This window comes from Myotis myotis, unplaced genomic scaffold (assembly GCF_014108235.1).
Source record: "Myotis myotis isolate mMyoMyo1 unplaced genomic scaffold, mMyoMyo1.p scaffold_m19_p_6, whole genome shotgun sequence".
NCBI classification, from domain to species: Eukaryota; Metazoa; Chordata; class Mammalia; order Chiroptera; family Vespertilionidae; genus Myotis; species Myotis myotis.
The window spans coordinates 94,497,646-94,514,569 of NW_023416368.1; the positions used below are offsets into that span (position 1 = coordinate 94,497,646).

Below are 16,924 nucleotides of genomic sequence, written 5' to 3' on the forward strand. Positions count from 1 at the left end.
CAGAGTAGAAATTTCTCAGAAACTTTAAAAAAAGGCAAGAGACTTCAAGAGGGGAGGTTGCGTGCCCACGAGCATCAGAAATGAGGCCAATCTCCCCCGCTCCACCACCATCACCACCAGCAGCGGCAGAGAACTGGGAAGAAATGAGTTCTAGAATCAACCCACCACAGAAAGTGCTAGCAAGTGGAGTCACCAAGGAAATGCCAAAACACTCAGAGCCATGAGGACAGATCAGGTTGAAAATAGTACATTTAGTTTTAAGTACGCATTTTAAAAAGTGTATTACTGGGAGGATACATTTCAAAATGTTTACAGCATTCATCACTGGGCAGTGAAATTTCAGATATTTACTTTATCCATAATTTTCAGAGTTGTTATGAGTACATGCATATATTTTACTAAGCAATTTTATGTATTAGGTGGCATATTTTTACAATCAGATAAAATACTTTCAGGAATTTATAATTTCATAGTATTAAAAACGAAAAAGCCCCCAAAGCATGTAAGCACATTATAATAACAATGACAAACACAGCTCACATAGCACTTAAATACTCTTTTACATGTATTAACTCATTTATTCTTCAAAACAATCCTTTGAGGTAGTAGGTATTATTGTAGCCACATTTTATAGTACAAAAATTAGAGAGGTTCAGTAACTTGCCAAATGTCACACAGGTAAGCAGAAGCTGATTCCCCTCCCCCCCGCAGGCAGTCTATTTTAGAGCCCATGTTTTTCACCACCACACTTTACTATCCCTGGTAATAACAGCCTATTCTAAAAATCAAAACAGCAAAACTAAGCGTTTCCTACCTCCTCCCTGCTTTGCAATGATCTCTCCTCTCTTCAGTGCATTACTTAGGATTTCTAAGGAAATCAGGAAGAAAAAAAAATTAGCCAAACTTCTCTATGGTTAATAAGAATTTGTATCTTACAGATTTCAGAGAAATACTACTAATTATGAAATTTAAAAAGGAAAGTGGGGGCAGGGGGTTGAGAAATACACATAGACAAGATCATTTTACTGGAATATTGCAAAATCCTTGATAACGGGTCATGATGAGAGGAGCCCACATAGCTCCAAAGTGAGGCCCAGTTGGTAGAGCCATCTGGGAATGTGCCCAGCAAAGCCCATGTATACTCATGAAATGAATTTGGAAAGTCAGAAGAACAAAAATGGAGCCAGTGGTCCAGACCCTCAGTACTCATAGACGAAAGTCTGCACTCATCCGCACAGATCCAATCAGCATGTTAATATTATTCCTTAGCAAAACTAAAGCTACATTTACAGCCCCAAACCCTGCAAACCAGCAGCAAGTGCATGCAGTGCTAGAAATGTGACCTAGTTAACAAGCCGTGAACGGAAGGAGTTCAGCAAGCTAAGCCCACCAGCCCCACCTGGAAGGAGCTGGGTGTGAGGGTGACTAAGTGACAGACAAATCCTCAAAAAAATTAAAAACCCCAACACATTCATCCATCTAAGACAGAAAACACTGCTGCTTGCTTGCCAAGAGTTCAAAGTTTGTGGAGTGCTATTATTAGTGATCACTTTTAGAAGTTTATTCTCAGTCTTTCATTATGTAGAGGAAACTTGGACTGTGCCATCCCCAACCTGGTCTTGAAGTAAGCTCAGTAACATGGACAATAGCCACTGGTCACATCAAGTATTATGGCCATGACCACAAAGAGATTAAACCCTATCCCACATCTGTTTCTAGTACTGCAACTACCTGCTAGAGGAAGGAAGTGCACCAAAAATAATAGACCTCCATCCTGCCTGCAAACCCAGTACAGGACTTATTCTTCCATAAAGTCTATGATCCTGCTCAGCAGGCCCAAGCCTACTCTCACTTTCCTAAAACAGTACTTAGATCAAACCATTTCTGGAAAAAGCCTTCACAATGGCTCCACCACTGATTTAAAGGACAAATTCTTTTCATGGGCACTCATTCACAGGTCTCCCTGCTCACTCCCAACTTGAATCTGTTCTTCCTGTCTCAGATAGACCGTCACCTCCAAGCCTCTACACCTGACACTGTCTAGCCTCCTATCTTCCAACACACCTTCTACCTACGCTGAACCCCCTTGGACACCAGCCCCTCCAGTTCAAGATCCAGGGCTCTTTCAGCAGCATGCCATCTAGGGCAGTGCTTTTTAAAATCCGAACACAGAAAATCATCATCTTTGCGTGGTGCTTACATGGCTGTCTAAGGGATCAGGAATCAACAACTCTACAAGCTCCCTTGCTAAGCCACTTTGATATACTGACTTCCAGTGCTAACTAGAGCCACTCTTAGCATTGTCTCCTCAGCTGCCCTATCTCCTCTCCTTCAAGGTCAAGAACCACATATTTATCTATAGCCCTGAAGCATCAAGTACAGTTGTTTGCACTAAGAACTGCCTTGACAGGAGAAAAGGGACACTGAGTAGCGAGGCACTATACAAAGTAGCACCAAAATAATTGAACTGTCAAATAAACAACAAAGAAAATTAAAATCAAGAACGGAATCTGGAAAACCAATCCAGGTAACTACTCTAAAAACCTGACAAATATTTTATTTGGTACAAAGACCTTTTATCTTAGTCTGATGATAAGTAGCAGTAAGGAAATCCAGACAAAGCCTTGTTCTTGTCACTTTGGGAGGCTTCAGTACAGATGACAAACTCAATCAGAGAGAAGGTGCCAAAGTAGCAAAAGGAACAAGGCCCACAGATGTATTTTTATCCAGGTCAGGACAGGAAGAGTTTCCTGTTGCCACATGAAGTAACCTCACCAGATCCACTGTGTCATCACAGAAGCACTAAAGAACAGTTACATACCACATGTTCTTCTCACCACAGGTAGACACAAATTAGTATTTGCAGCCAAATGACAATAAATTTTTAAAAATATATTTTGATTTATTGATTTCAAAGAGGAAGGGAGAGGGAGAGAGATGAGAGAATCATTGATTGGCTGCCTCCTGCACACCCCCTACCGGGGATCCAGCCCACAACCCAGGCATGTGCCCTTGACCAGAATCAAACCCAGGACCCTTCAGTCCGTAGGCCAACGCTCTATCCACTGAGCCAAACCGGGTAGGGCCAAACAACAATAAATTTTAAAACAATTTAAAAACACTATCATTTCAAACACAAAACCAAAGCCAGTCATAGAAATAAAAAACTTTTAACTGACCCAGTCATATACAAATTATAAACTCACTCCCAAATTCTAAAAGCTCTGGAATAATCTAGAATCATATCAAGTACACGGGGGGTGGGGGGGGATGTCTTTACTACCAGCCTAGTAAAATATGAGGAAGTCATTTAAGTTACCTAACCATAGACAGGAAAAAAGTGAAACAAGTCTCCATCAACAACAGTATCTACTCCGAATGAGTTTCTACTAGTTCCTGATCTTCATGAAGAACACAAAGACGAGGTCCTAAAAATAATGTACAGAATTAAGAATTATGTCTTGCCTGGCCTGTGTGGCTTGGTGGTTGAGCGTCAACCTATGAACCAGGAGGTCACAGTTCGATTCCCAGACAGGGCACATGCCTATGTTAGAAGCTCGGTGCCTAGTGGGGGTCATGCAGGAGGCAGCTAATGGATGTTTCTCTCTCATCAATGTTTCTATCTTTCTATGCCTCCCCTCTCTCTAAAGATTAACATATTTAAAAAAAGGGCGGGGGAGGGGTTGGGGAGGAGGAGGAAGTGGCATCGGCTGCAGATGTCGCTGCGACCCACCAAGCTGCTTCTGAACATACGAGCTACTTCTGAACATACGGCAGCCTCCCAGCGCCCAACCCGGGCCTGCGCCGGAGCCCACGCCCAGCTCTGCTGCCCCCCCAAAAAAATTAAAAAAGAAAAGAAAAAAGAACCCTGTTCACTAATGTGCTGAATGATGACTCTTTCTAGGGCCTCCATAAAGTCTAATATAGTTCAGCTCATACAAACCAGACCCAAAAAAACTTAAAGTCCTCACACCCAGCCCATAGTGTCCCATAAAGACAAAGGCTGAGCGCTTTGAGGTTGTAACCTAGCAGTCTCTTATCTGCACTGGTGAGAAGCAGGTGAAGATGTTAGAGCAGGGGCAAATCCATGCTCTAAAATACCTTTGAGAGAAACAAACTTCTGAGTGCAGGAATAAATAATCTCCTTGCAACACACTAAAAAGGAGAATTAAGCTGACAGTAACAGAAAAACCTAAACTCAAAACAGGGGGAGATGTCCATGTAAAAGTAAAGAAGAAATTGCTTTGTAATTTAACTAAAACTAAAATGAGTGTCTCTGCATTTAGGCAGGCCCAATACTGAAGGTCTTCCAACATTAGAAAACTTCTCTAGTTCACCGAGCTCTATCGAAAGGCATCAGAAAGCACACCATAACATTCTTGCTAAGTGGAATAGCATCCTGGACTAAGCAGACCTATACTCCACTTAGCAGGGCCTTGACAATCTCTACCAGAATAGAGCACCAGTTATGTAAGTACAGCAGTTTCAACTCCCACAGACAGCAAATATCTCATACCAATGTTGACAAAGAAGCCACCAGAAAAGACTAAAAGTAGTACTATACATAGCAATAAAAATTCAAAGACCAAAAGTTTTTTATCTAGGTCTAGAAAACATACAATTTTTTTGAAGACTAAGGAAGGAAACCAGCAGACTTTGCCTAAGAAAGAACCTCCAAAACCAGAGTGCTCCTGCACCTCCAGGGGGCTGACCCCCGCCACCACGGGGGCCCCACAGGGCCTTTCTTACCCATTCCTCTGCCAAGGGGCTCTCCAAAGCTTCGAGACATTCCCATCTCGTTTCTGGCAAAGTCTCTTTCAAATCCTCCACCCATGCCACGCTCCATCTCTGTGGAAAAAAATATTACCCTAGGCCTTTCCAGGAATATCATTATATTTTAGACATTAACAAAACAAAAAACTCTTATAGACACTACAGCAGCCACCACCAAGTCAGTATATTTAGTTTTTCTATACAAAACCAACATTCATCCTTTATTCCTAAAAAAAAAAGTCACCTCAAGTGAATCCCTGAAAGCAACCTACCTTACTCCATGAAGGACTAATTTACAACATCCATTACAGCCACACATGGGCACACCAAGCACCTGCTACTCGTAACTGACCTGGGGGACTGCAGAGCCCGTTGATTCAAAGATAGGCTGCAAGAGAGCCTGTTTATGTACCAGCAGCAGCAGGTACTATTTCTGGCGCACTTGCCACATGCCCTGCCCTGCCCTGTGCTTAATGTGTGCTACTATTTCATGGAATCCTCACAACCAGCACCCCCCACCCCAATATTACCTTACACCACCTCTGCCCCTTTACAAAGAAACTGAGGCTCAAATGACTTCGTAACTTGACCCGGGTCACATTCCTGGTAAGGGGTGAGGCGAAGGTTGAAACCTAAACTTAATGTAAAAGCCCCTGCTGTAATACACAAGCACAGCCATTTATAAAAAAATAAATAAATAAATAGACTAGAGGCCCCGTGCACGAATTCATGCACCAGTGGGGCCCCTTGCCTGGCCTGCGGGATCGGGGTGAAACCAGCTCTCTGACATCTCCCAAGGGATCCCGGATTGCAAGAGGGCACAGGCCAAGGGCATAGGCCAGGCCGAGGGACCCCACTGGAGCACGAATGGGGCCGGGGAAGGATGTGAGAGGTTGGCCAGCCAGGGAGGGACAGCGGGAGGGCTCCAGGGTGTGTTGGCTTGTTTTGCTCAGTCCCTATGGGCCGGACCCCACAGCAGCAAGCTAACCTACCAGTCGGAGTGTCTGCCCCCTGGTGGTCAAAGCACGTCATAGCGAGCAGTTGAATGGCCTTAGCATATCATTAGCATATTACACTTTGATTGGTTGAACAGAGGACCAGACACTTAGCATATTAGGAGTGGTTCCATCTACATAATGGAATTTGGGTAACTTCATTTTTTTCTATGCTGACAGCAGGAGTGTTTATTTTTTACAATGTCTGTTAAAAACAAAGGCCTTACTGCCCCAAACTCCACCCTCTGGGAATGGAAACTAATGTCCCTGGTGTAACTGCTGTCAGTGTGGACACTGAGCTACTTGTATATTCTAAAGCAGCGGCTGTCAACCTTTTGGACATCACAGGACCACTGGTTGGTGACAGCTGTTCTAGACGGTCTTTACACCGTATGCTTTAAAACAATAGAAAACCCTTTTGACTTGAAACTTGCAAAATAATAATAGTAATAAATAAAAAATGCAAATTACTTTTTCTCCTTCCCATATTGAGAGGTCCTTGAAAAATCTAGTTTATTATCTTGCTCCCTAGAAATATCAGGTAGACAGGTGCTATTTGAAGGACATCTTTTACTGCACAACTACAAAACAATGGCTATATCCTTATGATTTCCATTGGAAGGAGGCTAGAATTAGTATGGAAATCCAACAGTTTTGGCAATGGTGGACTTTATATTCACAGTTTGAATCAACCCAAATGAATCCCATAGATTGGTGGCATACTATCTGCTGGAAATGTAGGTAACTTGTCCAAGCCTGTGTCTGGTGGGCAAAAAGAAATCCCAGAGTGGCCTATAACAGATGGAGTTCTCCAACACTATTTTAATCCCTATCATAAGCCTATGAAGAAGGCAGCACCCATCTCCTTTCAGATAAGAAAGTCATATGCAGGCATTAATGCATTGTTAAAGGCCTCAGAACTAATCTTCCCAACTGTCAACAGGCCGCAGAATTCAGGAAACCCTGTATGAAGTCCAATGTACTCAGAGGGAGGGGGGGGGGGGATTTTCACTGCCAAATACTGCATCAAATCAGTCATTATTTGATATGTGATTACCTTTCAATTAAAAATTTTTACATCCATTCTACCAAGATTTAACAATCTACTGGTTGGCCCCAAAAAGCTGATTAATTTCTAATCTGTTATCAGCACCCGTGACCATAATACTAGTATATGCATTATAGTCATCAACTAAACATTAAATTAAATCTGAAACATCTTCAATTTTTTTCTAGTGATTAAAACTTCCCTTGGATCCAGAACCCAAGGGATCTAGAGTCGATCCCATCAAATTAGAACACAGTTCAAATGTAAGAAGAAAGGCTCTGTTCTCTACTGTAGAGAATGGAGGTAGACTCAAGTATCTATACCTCAGAACATCCAAGAACACAACCTAAGAACACATCCGCCACTGTTTGACTCTCCACAAGAATCAGCACTTTAAAGCTTTAATCACCAGACTCAAAACTAACTGCAGCATTCCAGCTGCCAGGTCATCAAGGACTTTATCCATCTGGCTCAGCACAGCCCCCACTCTGTTCCCAACTACTTCTAAATCATTTCAGTCCACTCAGAGTAACAACCTAAATCCTCTTTCTAATGACTCATCTACTCTGAATAAACACTTTATCAAGCCAAATTTCTCCAACTTTTATTTTTATTAAACATCCCAGGCACACATAAGCCACAGGCAAGCCTGAGAACACACCGGCAACACAGACCTTTGTCCTTTCATTCCTAACTCATGGTGAGGGCCTTCCTACATCTTTTTTTCCCACCATGAAGAACACTTTACTCATCAGGACATCGTTTTCCAGTTGACATGTGATGTCTATCCTAGTAATGTATGATTGCGCTATATATCGCCCCAATATCCATTACTACAGACCAGCAAAGAAAGGTTTAACCCCAGATCCTTAATGGCTTCCCATTCCAAGGAATTTTATGTGTATAAAGGAAGCAGTGTTCCCACAGGCAAGGTCAGAGTCTACCAAAACCCAGAGGATTTTAAAAAGACAGATTGCAGGTTTCTCTCGGCACACTCAACAGCCCTGCTAGTGAGGGAGGCTGCTTAAAGCCAGTGCTAGGGGCAATTCTAAAAGGCAGGATTGCAGCATATTAAAGAGTCAGACTCTGGAGCCAGAAAGCCTGGGTCCACCATTGCTAGCCATGTAACCCAAGGGCAAGTCACTCTCTAGGCCTCAGTTTCTGCTTAAATGGGGATAACAGTTCCTACACATCATGTGGTTCTTTAAAAACTAAATGACACAACACACTGTCATTATAATTAATATTATCATTATAGTTCTATTAAGAGGTCGGAAGGGCTGTAAGATTTGAATGATAGTACACAAAAATTTGTGTTATGTAAAAACTAAATTAATGCTTCTGCTTACAACTCAAGAATCATCAGGGCAAATGATAAAGAACTCATCAGTCCAGCACTCTAGGGGAAACACAAACTTCATAAAAATGCTAAAGAAACTAATCCCTTACACTTGGAGACCATTTTAAAGGGTGCAAAACGTAAGCACAGGTATCTACATGATGCTTGCTAGTGTTGCAGGCAATAAGATAGCTTTAAATTTTTACTGAACTATTACTGGAGAAGATTCAGAACACAGGATGTCTCAAGAGTTTAGTGACTAAGAGAATAAAAACCTACCATTATGACTAGCTTCTAAAACTACAAACTTACAGTTTTACTGATATTTAAGGCAATTCAAAGACATTTGATTTGGTAGAAAAGTGGAAGGGGAGAATAATGTATTAAAAATGGGTCTACTGCCTAAAGGTCACACAAGACCCAATAGCCAGCAAAGAGCAAGAGGCAAGCAGGAAGGCAACACTTGTCTTACCGTTTATCCTGCCCATGTTCATCCCAGATCCAAATCGACCCATGTTTTCCATACCACCACCAAAGGGACCCTCCATGCCTGAAAGAGAATACACATTTCAACACCATCCCTATGAGACTGCTTAGACTGATTAGGAAAAGAAAACGGTTTTCACAAGTTTCATTTGGGCATATTTTATTTTCTGCCAGGAACTTGCTTACCAAGTTTGTGGACTTTTAGAAAAAAACAAATGTTAGTGCTCCTTGCTTAAAAATCAGCACCCTCAAAAAAGCTGATCTGATCCACCCCTTCCATGAATCACAAACAAACAGAGGTCCAGAGAGATGAAGTGATTTGCCCAAAGACACAGAGCCAGTAAGTAAGAAACCCAGAACCAAAACCAAGGCACCCATAGGAAGAAAGGACAGGTTAATTTCAAGACTTAAACTTTTTTGAAGTCAAAGTAAAAGTAAAAATTTCATGCAGGGCTTAAGAGAAACAAATAGGAAAAAAGAGAGAAAACAATAACTAAAAGGGATTACATTTGTACTTTATTTTAAATTTCTTACCTCCCATTTTATTTATTCCAAATCCTATGCCTTCCATTCCCATTCCTTAAAAAGAAAAAGTCAATGCAAATTAAAATTATGTCGAAGCAGTAACATCTGAACTTAGAAAAACCACAACACACACATACAAGAAATTCTAAACCAGCAAATGTATAAATACCACTGATTATGAATATATTTTAATTGTCAAGAAAAGGGGAGGTTGTGGGGGTGCCATTTCAACTGTCAAACCATCACATTCCCCAAAAAGTATTTAAGCCTTTAACAAAATAATCACCACATGACTCAAAATTATGTAGGATTCACATAGTTTAACTAAATGCTCAAGACAGACAGTTTTAAACATGAAATCTAATTATAAGATACAGACTAGGTAACATTCATTAGAAACTTATTTTAGGGAGAAGTATATTTAAAAATCAGGGGTGGGGAACTTTTTTCTGCCAAGGACCATTTGGATATTATAACATCATTCACGGGCCATACAAAAGTATCAACTTAAAAATTAGCTTGCTATATTTGGTCAAACATTTAATTAATTCACCCTGAATGCCTTGGCAGGGCCAGACCAAATGATTTAGAGGGCCTTATACGGTCCTGGACAGACATTCCCCACTCCTGCTCTAAGTAAAAAGCAGTTCCTAGTAACACTGAGGTTTCCCTCCGTATCAGGTAGGACGGTGTGGTGGGCTGACCCAGGCCTTAGGTAGGCCCCAGAGTTTAAGCTGAAAAATAAGGAATATAAAGAACTGATAATAGCAAGGTAGAGGCGCACCCATCTTGAAATTCAAAGGATTTCAAGAAAGACTTAAGTCGGAAGTCATAAAAATATTTAATAGTATATAAATGCCTCACTGCACAGAAATGAAAATGCTGTTTAAAGTTTGTTCTACACACCAAAGCCTTTATTCATTAGCTATTTCTTACCTTCTTTGAACAAAAACAAAACTGTGCATCACATGTCCTGTGGCCTACAATAACTATGCTGTCATGTAATGAGGCCCCCCCAGGCCTTTTAGCATCCATCAATGCCCCTACCTCTAGAAAACGTATCAACACCAAGGCCTGAGCCCAAGGGCGTCTGAGTAATAGACTGTGGCAGTGCTGTGGTCCCATGATCAGGAGACCTACAGTCTCTGTCACTAACTGATAGTGTGACCTTGAGCAAGACCAACTCTCTGGCTTGCCTCCTTTTATTGACTAGCTTAACCATGTCAGCTCAGAAGGTTATGCAAGGATAAAATGCTAAGGTATGATGGCTTTAGGGGGAAAAAGGATTCAATTTAGGAAAAATACAAAAAAGCAGGGGCCCTGGCTGGTTTGCTCAATGGTTAGAGAGCCAGTCTGTGGGCCAAACGGTTGCAGGCTTGATTCCTGGCCCTAATTGGGGCATGTGCAGGAGGCACCAGTCAATGTCTCTCTCTCACATCAATATTCCTCTCTCCCCGTCCCTCCCTCCCTCCCACTCTCTCTCTAAATATCAGAAAAAATATAATAGGGCAGTGATGGTGAACCTTGTGAGCTCGGCATGTCAGCATTTTGAAAAACCCTAACTTAACTCTGGTGCCATGTCACATATAGAAATTTTTTGATATTTGCAACCATAGTAAAACAAAGATTTATATTTTTGATATTTATTTTACATATTTAAATGCCATTTAACAAAGAAAAATCAACCAAAAAAATGAGTTCGCGTGTCACCTCTGACAAGCGTGTCATAGGTTCACCATCACTGTCCTAGGGTGAGGCTTAAAAAAAAAAAATAAAAGAGGGAACTCTGTCCCAATTAAATCCTTATTCCTTTTAAACTACTCAATGTCCAATTATCTCAATAACTAGAGGCCCGGTGCACGAAATTCATGCACTGTGTGTGTGTGTGTGTGTGTGTGTGTGTCCCCGTCCCCCTCAGCCCAGCCTGTACCCTCTTCAATCTGGAACCCCTTGGGGAATGTCCCATAGGGATGGGGCCTAAACCGGCAGTCGGACATCCCTCTCACAATCCAGGACTGCTGGCTCCCAACCACTCGCCTGCCTGATTGCCCCTAACTGCTTCTGCCTACCAGTTTGATGACCCCCTAACCACTCCCCTGCCATCATGATCGATGCCTAACTGCTCCCCTGCCGGCCCAGTTGCTCCCAAATGCCCTCCCCTGCAGGCCTGGGTCCCCCCCCAACTACCCTCCCCTGCCGGCCCGGTCACCCCTAACTGCCCTCTCTTGCTGGCCTGATTGCCCACAACAGCCCTCCCCTGCCGGCCATCTTATGACCATATGGGGGGTGGCCATTTGTGCAAGTGCATGACAGTGAATTTGCATATTAGCTCTTTATTATATAGGATTATTTTAATTATATATTGTTAATAACTTTACACTCCCCATAAGTCCCCAATCAAGGTATACTGTAATTCTCACCTGCAGGTCCTATGTTTCCCATGCCAATGCCTTTATTTAGGTGATTGGCATCGATAGGCTGCCCTCCTGGTCCTAACCCCATGCCAATACCACCAAGTCCATCTGAAAGGAAAAGAGAAAATCAGAAGTGTAAATTCCACTAACTTAGAATAAACCATGACTCTCAAAAGCAAAAGAGTCATAACTGTCAAGCTCCATTTCCACCCACCTCTACAACAAACACAGGTTCTAATCCGTAACTCAACAGTTGTACACGTAAGAGCTCTCCTTTTTAAGGCTAACCTTTTACAGATAAGTTTGTGATATGTAGAAAGGCGCAACTAAAAATCAGTTCACTTCAAAGTTACAGAGAACTGTGAACAGCTCACACAGTAAAAATTGTGAGCACCTATTTGTTTCCCTAAATAAAAAGGCAACTCAAGCCCTGGCCATTGTGGCTCAATGGTTAAAGTGTCACCCCGAGCACCTAAGGATTGCAGGTTCGATCCCAGCCCTAATCAGGGCACATGTGGGAGGCAACCAATCAGTTTCTCTCTCCCTGCCCCTTCCACTTTCTCTTAAAAAAAAAAAAAAAATCAACAGAAAAGGGTGAGGATTAAAAAAAAAGAGGGCAACTCAAGACATTAGGTGGCAAGTGTGACAAATATGCCCACTTCCACCTGCCAATCTCTACCCACAAAGCTTCCTAACCCATGGATTAATACCCAGCCCATCCTCAAGTCCACAAACAGGGACCCAATAATACAGGCTGGTCTCAAAAGAGCAAACAAGGTTTGCCCTGACTGGGTGGCTTGGCTGGTTGGAGTGTCATTCTGTACACCAAGAGATTGCAAGTTTGATTCCAGATCAGGGAACATACCTAGGTTACAGGCTCAATCCCCAATCGGGGCACATATAGGAGGGAAGCAATTGATGTTTCTCTTTAAAATCAATAAAAATAGCCTGACTGGTGTGACTCAAATTGGTTCAGCATCATCCCAGACCCCAAGAAGGCCACTGGTTTGATTTCTGGTCAGTAGCGGACGTGTAGGAGGCAGCTGATAGATGTTTCTCTCTATCAATGTTTCTATCTCTCTCCCTTCCTCTCTTAAAAAAAAAAAAAAAAATACCTTAGCTGGTTTGGCTTAGTGGATAGAGCACCAGCCTCAAGACTGAAGGGTCCTGGGTTCAATTCTGACCAAGCGCACATGCCCAGGTTGCGGGGCTCAATCCCCAGTAGGGGGGTTCAGGAGGCAGCCAATCAATGATTCCCTCTTATCATTGATGTTTCTATCTCTCCTCTCCCTCTCTGAAATCAATAAAAGTATTTTAAATAATAAAAATATTTAATTAGCCGAAACCGGTTTGGCTCAGTGGATAGAGCGTCGGCCTGCGGACTGAAGGGTCCCGGGTTCGATTCCGGTCAAGGGCATGTACCTGGGTTGCGGGCACGTCCCCAGTGGGAGATGTGCAGGAGGCAGCTGATCGATGTTCCTCTCTCATCGATGTTTCTAACTCTCTATCTCTCTCCCTTTCTCTCTGTAAAAAATCAATAAAATATATTTTAAAAAAAAAATATTTAATTAATAAAATCAATAAAAATTTTAATTTAAGAATAGTCAATAAGACCTGAGATAGTGTAAGACACTTGCAGTGCTCTAGTGCTCTAGTTGACCATGGTCTGAGGCTTAAACCAAGAACAAGCAACTGTTTTTTAAATGGAAAAAGGTTCATTAGAAAGGGGGATGGAGGAGATAAAAGGGCATGGGGGTATAAATGGCAATAAAAAGAGACTTGACGGGGGTGTTGAACACACAATACAATGTACAGATGATGATTATAGAACTGTACACCTGAAACCTATATAATTTTATTAACCAATGTCACCCTCACAAAAAAAACCTGACAGAGTTCCCAAGTGTTTAATCTGATTAACATCCCTCTGTTTTTAAATTGCAGAGAAACAGCAGCAGGAAATCACCAAGGTTACTTACTCCCCAATTACTGATGACTTCCAAGTCAACCCTCTGAAATGTGCTCAGAGACCAAAAAGCCTTGGATAATGGGCTCCCTAGGGCCCAGTGCCTGCCTGCCAAAGTTGCCAATCAGCACCACCCCCGTCACCCTGCAGAAAGTCAACAAGAGCCACCCCCCTTGACCCTGGATGACCACTGCAAATGATCACACTGGTTATGACAAAAGAAATGTGGTCCTTCAATAAATATTAACTTTCAATAGATAAGCCAACTCCTATTCTTGAAGTCATTGACTTCCCCTCAATATCTGCCTCTATTATGCTTCTGTAACCATGAACTGCAAAAGCACACAAAAGTTAGCATTCTAGTCTCTGAGGGCTGGGCATCAAACTTAAGTCACTGCTCCAGACTGTAGGCACTGGCTGGCACTCCAACAGCCCCACCCCAATTGCCTTATCTGGTAAGAAGTCCTCCCTAGCAAAGCATAAGCAGTTCCCACCCTCACCCACCTCATCCTTCCCAGTCTTCCATCAACACACTAGCCTGGGTCTGCACTGCTGATTTCCCAACCCCCATGCTACAACAGTAGCTGTCTGTGCCAAGGCTCAGCTTTCCCCTGTGGGCTTGCCAGATGAAGTGCCGGACTTCATTAATGTATGCCATTTCCATCTATGCAGTGACCTATCAACTAGCCTTCCCCATTGTAACACAGATTTTTACCTGGATATTGCAAATTACCCTATATAAAAATTTTGATTGATGCACTTCACATACAATAACATTCATCAATTTAGAGAGTAAAGCTCAGGTATTTTTAGTATATATAGAGTTATGCAATTACCACTATCTAAATCAGTACATTTTCATCACCCCAAAAAGACATCCTATCCCCATTAGCAGTCACTCTCCCAGCCCCTGGCAACCACTAATCTACTTTCTGCCTATAGACTCACCTGTTCTGGATGTGTCCTATAGATGGGAATCAAGTCTCATCCATACTATAACATGTATTGGTACTTTGTTCCTTTTTATGGCTGAGTAATGAATGTTCCATTGTATGAATTTACCATTGTATTTCCCCACTGATCAGCTAAAATTATGCTGTTATGTATGAACATCCATGTATGAATTTTGCAAGATAACATGGCACAAATTCAAAGAGTCATTGTAGTTTTCTGGTTAATATAAATCAAATTCAAAATCTCAACCATAATAAATGAGACACTTACGGGGAAGTTGTTGTGGACGCTCAGGAGGGAAAAAATCTCCCTTTGGTAAGGCCCTCTCATCCTGAAAGAGAAAGTAAATATATCTCAGTATTCCTAGAAGACTGTTGGCAACAGCAAAAGACAGGAACAACACCCATCAACAGACGACTAGTTTAATAAATGATGAGACACCCTCACCATAGAATACCATGCATGTATCAAAAAAAGCCTGGAGCCGAACCGGTTTGGTTCAGTGGATAGAGCGTCGGCCTGTGGACTCAAGGTTCCCAGGTTTGATTCCGGTCAAGGGCATGTACCTTGGTTGCGGGCACATCCCCACTGGGGGGGGGGCGTGCAGGAGGCAGCTGATCTCTCTCTCTCATTGATGTTTCTAACTCTCTATCCCTCTCCCTTCTTCTCTGTAAAAAAATCAATAAAATATATTAAAAAAAAAAAAAAAAGCCTGGAGCCCTGGCCGGGTTGCTCAGTCGATTAGAGCATCATCCCAATACACCAAGGCTAGGGGTTCGATCCCCAATCAGGCACATACAAGAACCAACCAACTGCCCAGATGGTGTTGCTCAGTGGTTAAGCGTCAACCTGTGAACCAGGGTCATGGTTCAATTCCCAGTCAAGGCACATGCCTGTGTTGCTGACTCAATCCCCTGTGCAGGAGACAGCCAATCAATGATTCTCTCTCATCATTGATGTTTCTATCTCTCTCCCTCTCATTTCCTTTCTGAAATCAATAAAATATATATTTTTTTAAAAAATCAACCAATAAATGTATAAAAAGTAAAATAAATCTTTCTCCCTCTAAAAAAATCAATGTAAATTTTAAATTCCAAAACAATCTTTTTTTAAAAAAGGAGTATTTCTTGCTAAGAGGAAAGGATTAAAATATACACTCAGATGTATACTGTGGGGATGGACAGGACCCGGATATGAAGCAAAAGCAAGACTCACATTACCTTTTTCATGCTTTTGAAACACATGAATCAATTTTTTTTTGGCTTGTATAGAAATTTTAAAAATCTTTATTGTTGAGTCTTACAGATGTTCCCCCCGCTTAGCAATTATCTTTTTTTTTTTAAAACTGAACAATTAAAAAAACAAACTCCTTTACAATTCCTTTTATTTTCTTCCTGAATGTGAGTGCTAACTACCTTGCCCTCACCATGTTCTAATCATGCTTGTATTAACCATTGTCTTTGGCACAGCCATAGCAAGGCTAATTGAAGCACTTCAACAAAACTTTAAAGGCTGTCTGACCGAAGACTTAATTAGGTTCACAACAGATATAATACAAAACATACTGAGAACTGAAAACCCAGGGTACATAATTATTCCTTAAAATTGATCACTTGCTCAAGCAGGATACTCAACTGACCTCCTGACCCTGTCAATTAGCCAACTATGCAAATAATAATATATCTGAAACTAGAGGCCCCATGCACAGCATGTGTGCACTGGTGGGGGGAGTGGCCTGTGAGGAGTGCTGCTCATCCAGGTCAGCAGAGCGATGCTCCCACTGTGGGAGCGCACTGACCACCAGGGGGCAGCTCCTGCGCTGAGCATCTGCCCCCTGGTGGTCAGTTCACGTCATAACACCTGGTCGACCTGTCGTTCAGTCGCTGGGCTTTTTTACTGTCCTATATAATAAAAGGCTAATATGCAAATTGACCAAACGGCAGAATGACCGGTCGCTATGATGCACACTGACCACCGGGGGCAGAGGCTCAGCCAGAAGCCGGGCTTGTGACTGGCAGCTAAGGACCCCTTGGGGGATATCTGTGGGGAGTGGGTCTAAGCTGGCAGGCAGACATCCCTCGAGAGGTCCCGGACTACAAGAGGCACAGGCCGGACTGAGGGACTCCTTCCCCCAGTGCATGAATGTTGTGTACCGGGCCTCTAGTATAGGTTAGGACAGGATGAGCTGCATGAGCAAAGGTTATTTCTGTCATAAATGTGCTCACTATTTTAACTTAAACCAGCGATTTTCAACCTTTTTCATTTCATGGCACATAAAATAATTACTAAAATTCTGCGGCATGCCAAAAAATTTATTTTTCACCCATCTGACAAAAAAAGGGTACACTTTTGATTCATTCACATCGAAGAGATACTGTTGTGTTGGCTGTCATTTTTTTTATTTGACAATCTAAAGGAAGAGGT

The 16,924-nt window shown here is 42.2% G+C and overlaps 1 protein-coding gene across 11 annotated transcripts in view; it reads right to left on the minus strand.

Annotated features, from left to right (window-relative positions):
• The window catches only part of HNRNPM (heterogeneous nuclear ribonucleoprotein M), a 47,175-nt gene that overhangs the window by 5,029 nt on the left and 25,222 nt on the right, over positions 1 to 16,924 (minus strand). For 4 of the 11 annotated variants that reach the window (XM_036315347.1, XM_036315345.1, XM_036315341.1 and 1 more), the window contains 6 exons: positions 14,771 to 14,831; positions 11,587 to 11,688; positions 9,176 to 9,220; positions 8,628 to 8,705; positions 4,750 to 4,848; positions 815 to 868 (listed from right to left, as the gene is read on the minus strand). In XM_036315347.1, coding sequence (XP_036171240.1) covers positions 815 to 868; positions 4,750 to 4,848; positions 8,628 to 8,705; positions 9,176 to 9,220; positions 11,587 to 11,688; positions 14,771 to 14,831 — 439 coding nt within the window. The remainder of the gene's footprint in view (positions 1 to 814; positions 869 to 4,749; positions 4,849 to 8,627; positions 8,706 to 9,175; positions 9,221 to 11,586; positions 11,689 to 14,770; positions 14,832 to 16,924) is intronic. The other 7 variants (XM_036315349.1, XM_036315344.1, XM_036315343.1 and 4 more) reach the window with 6 other exon arrangements.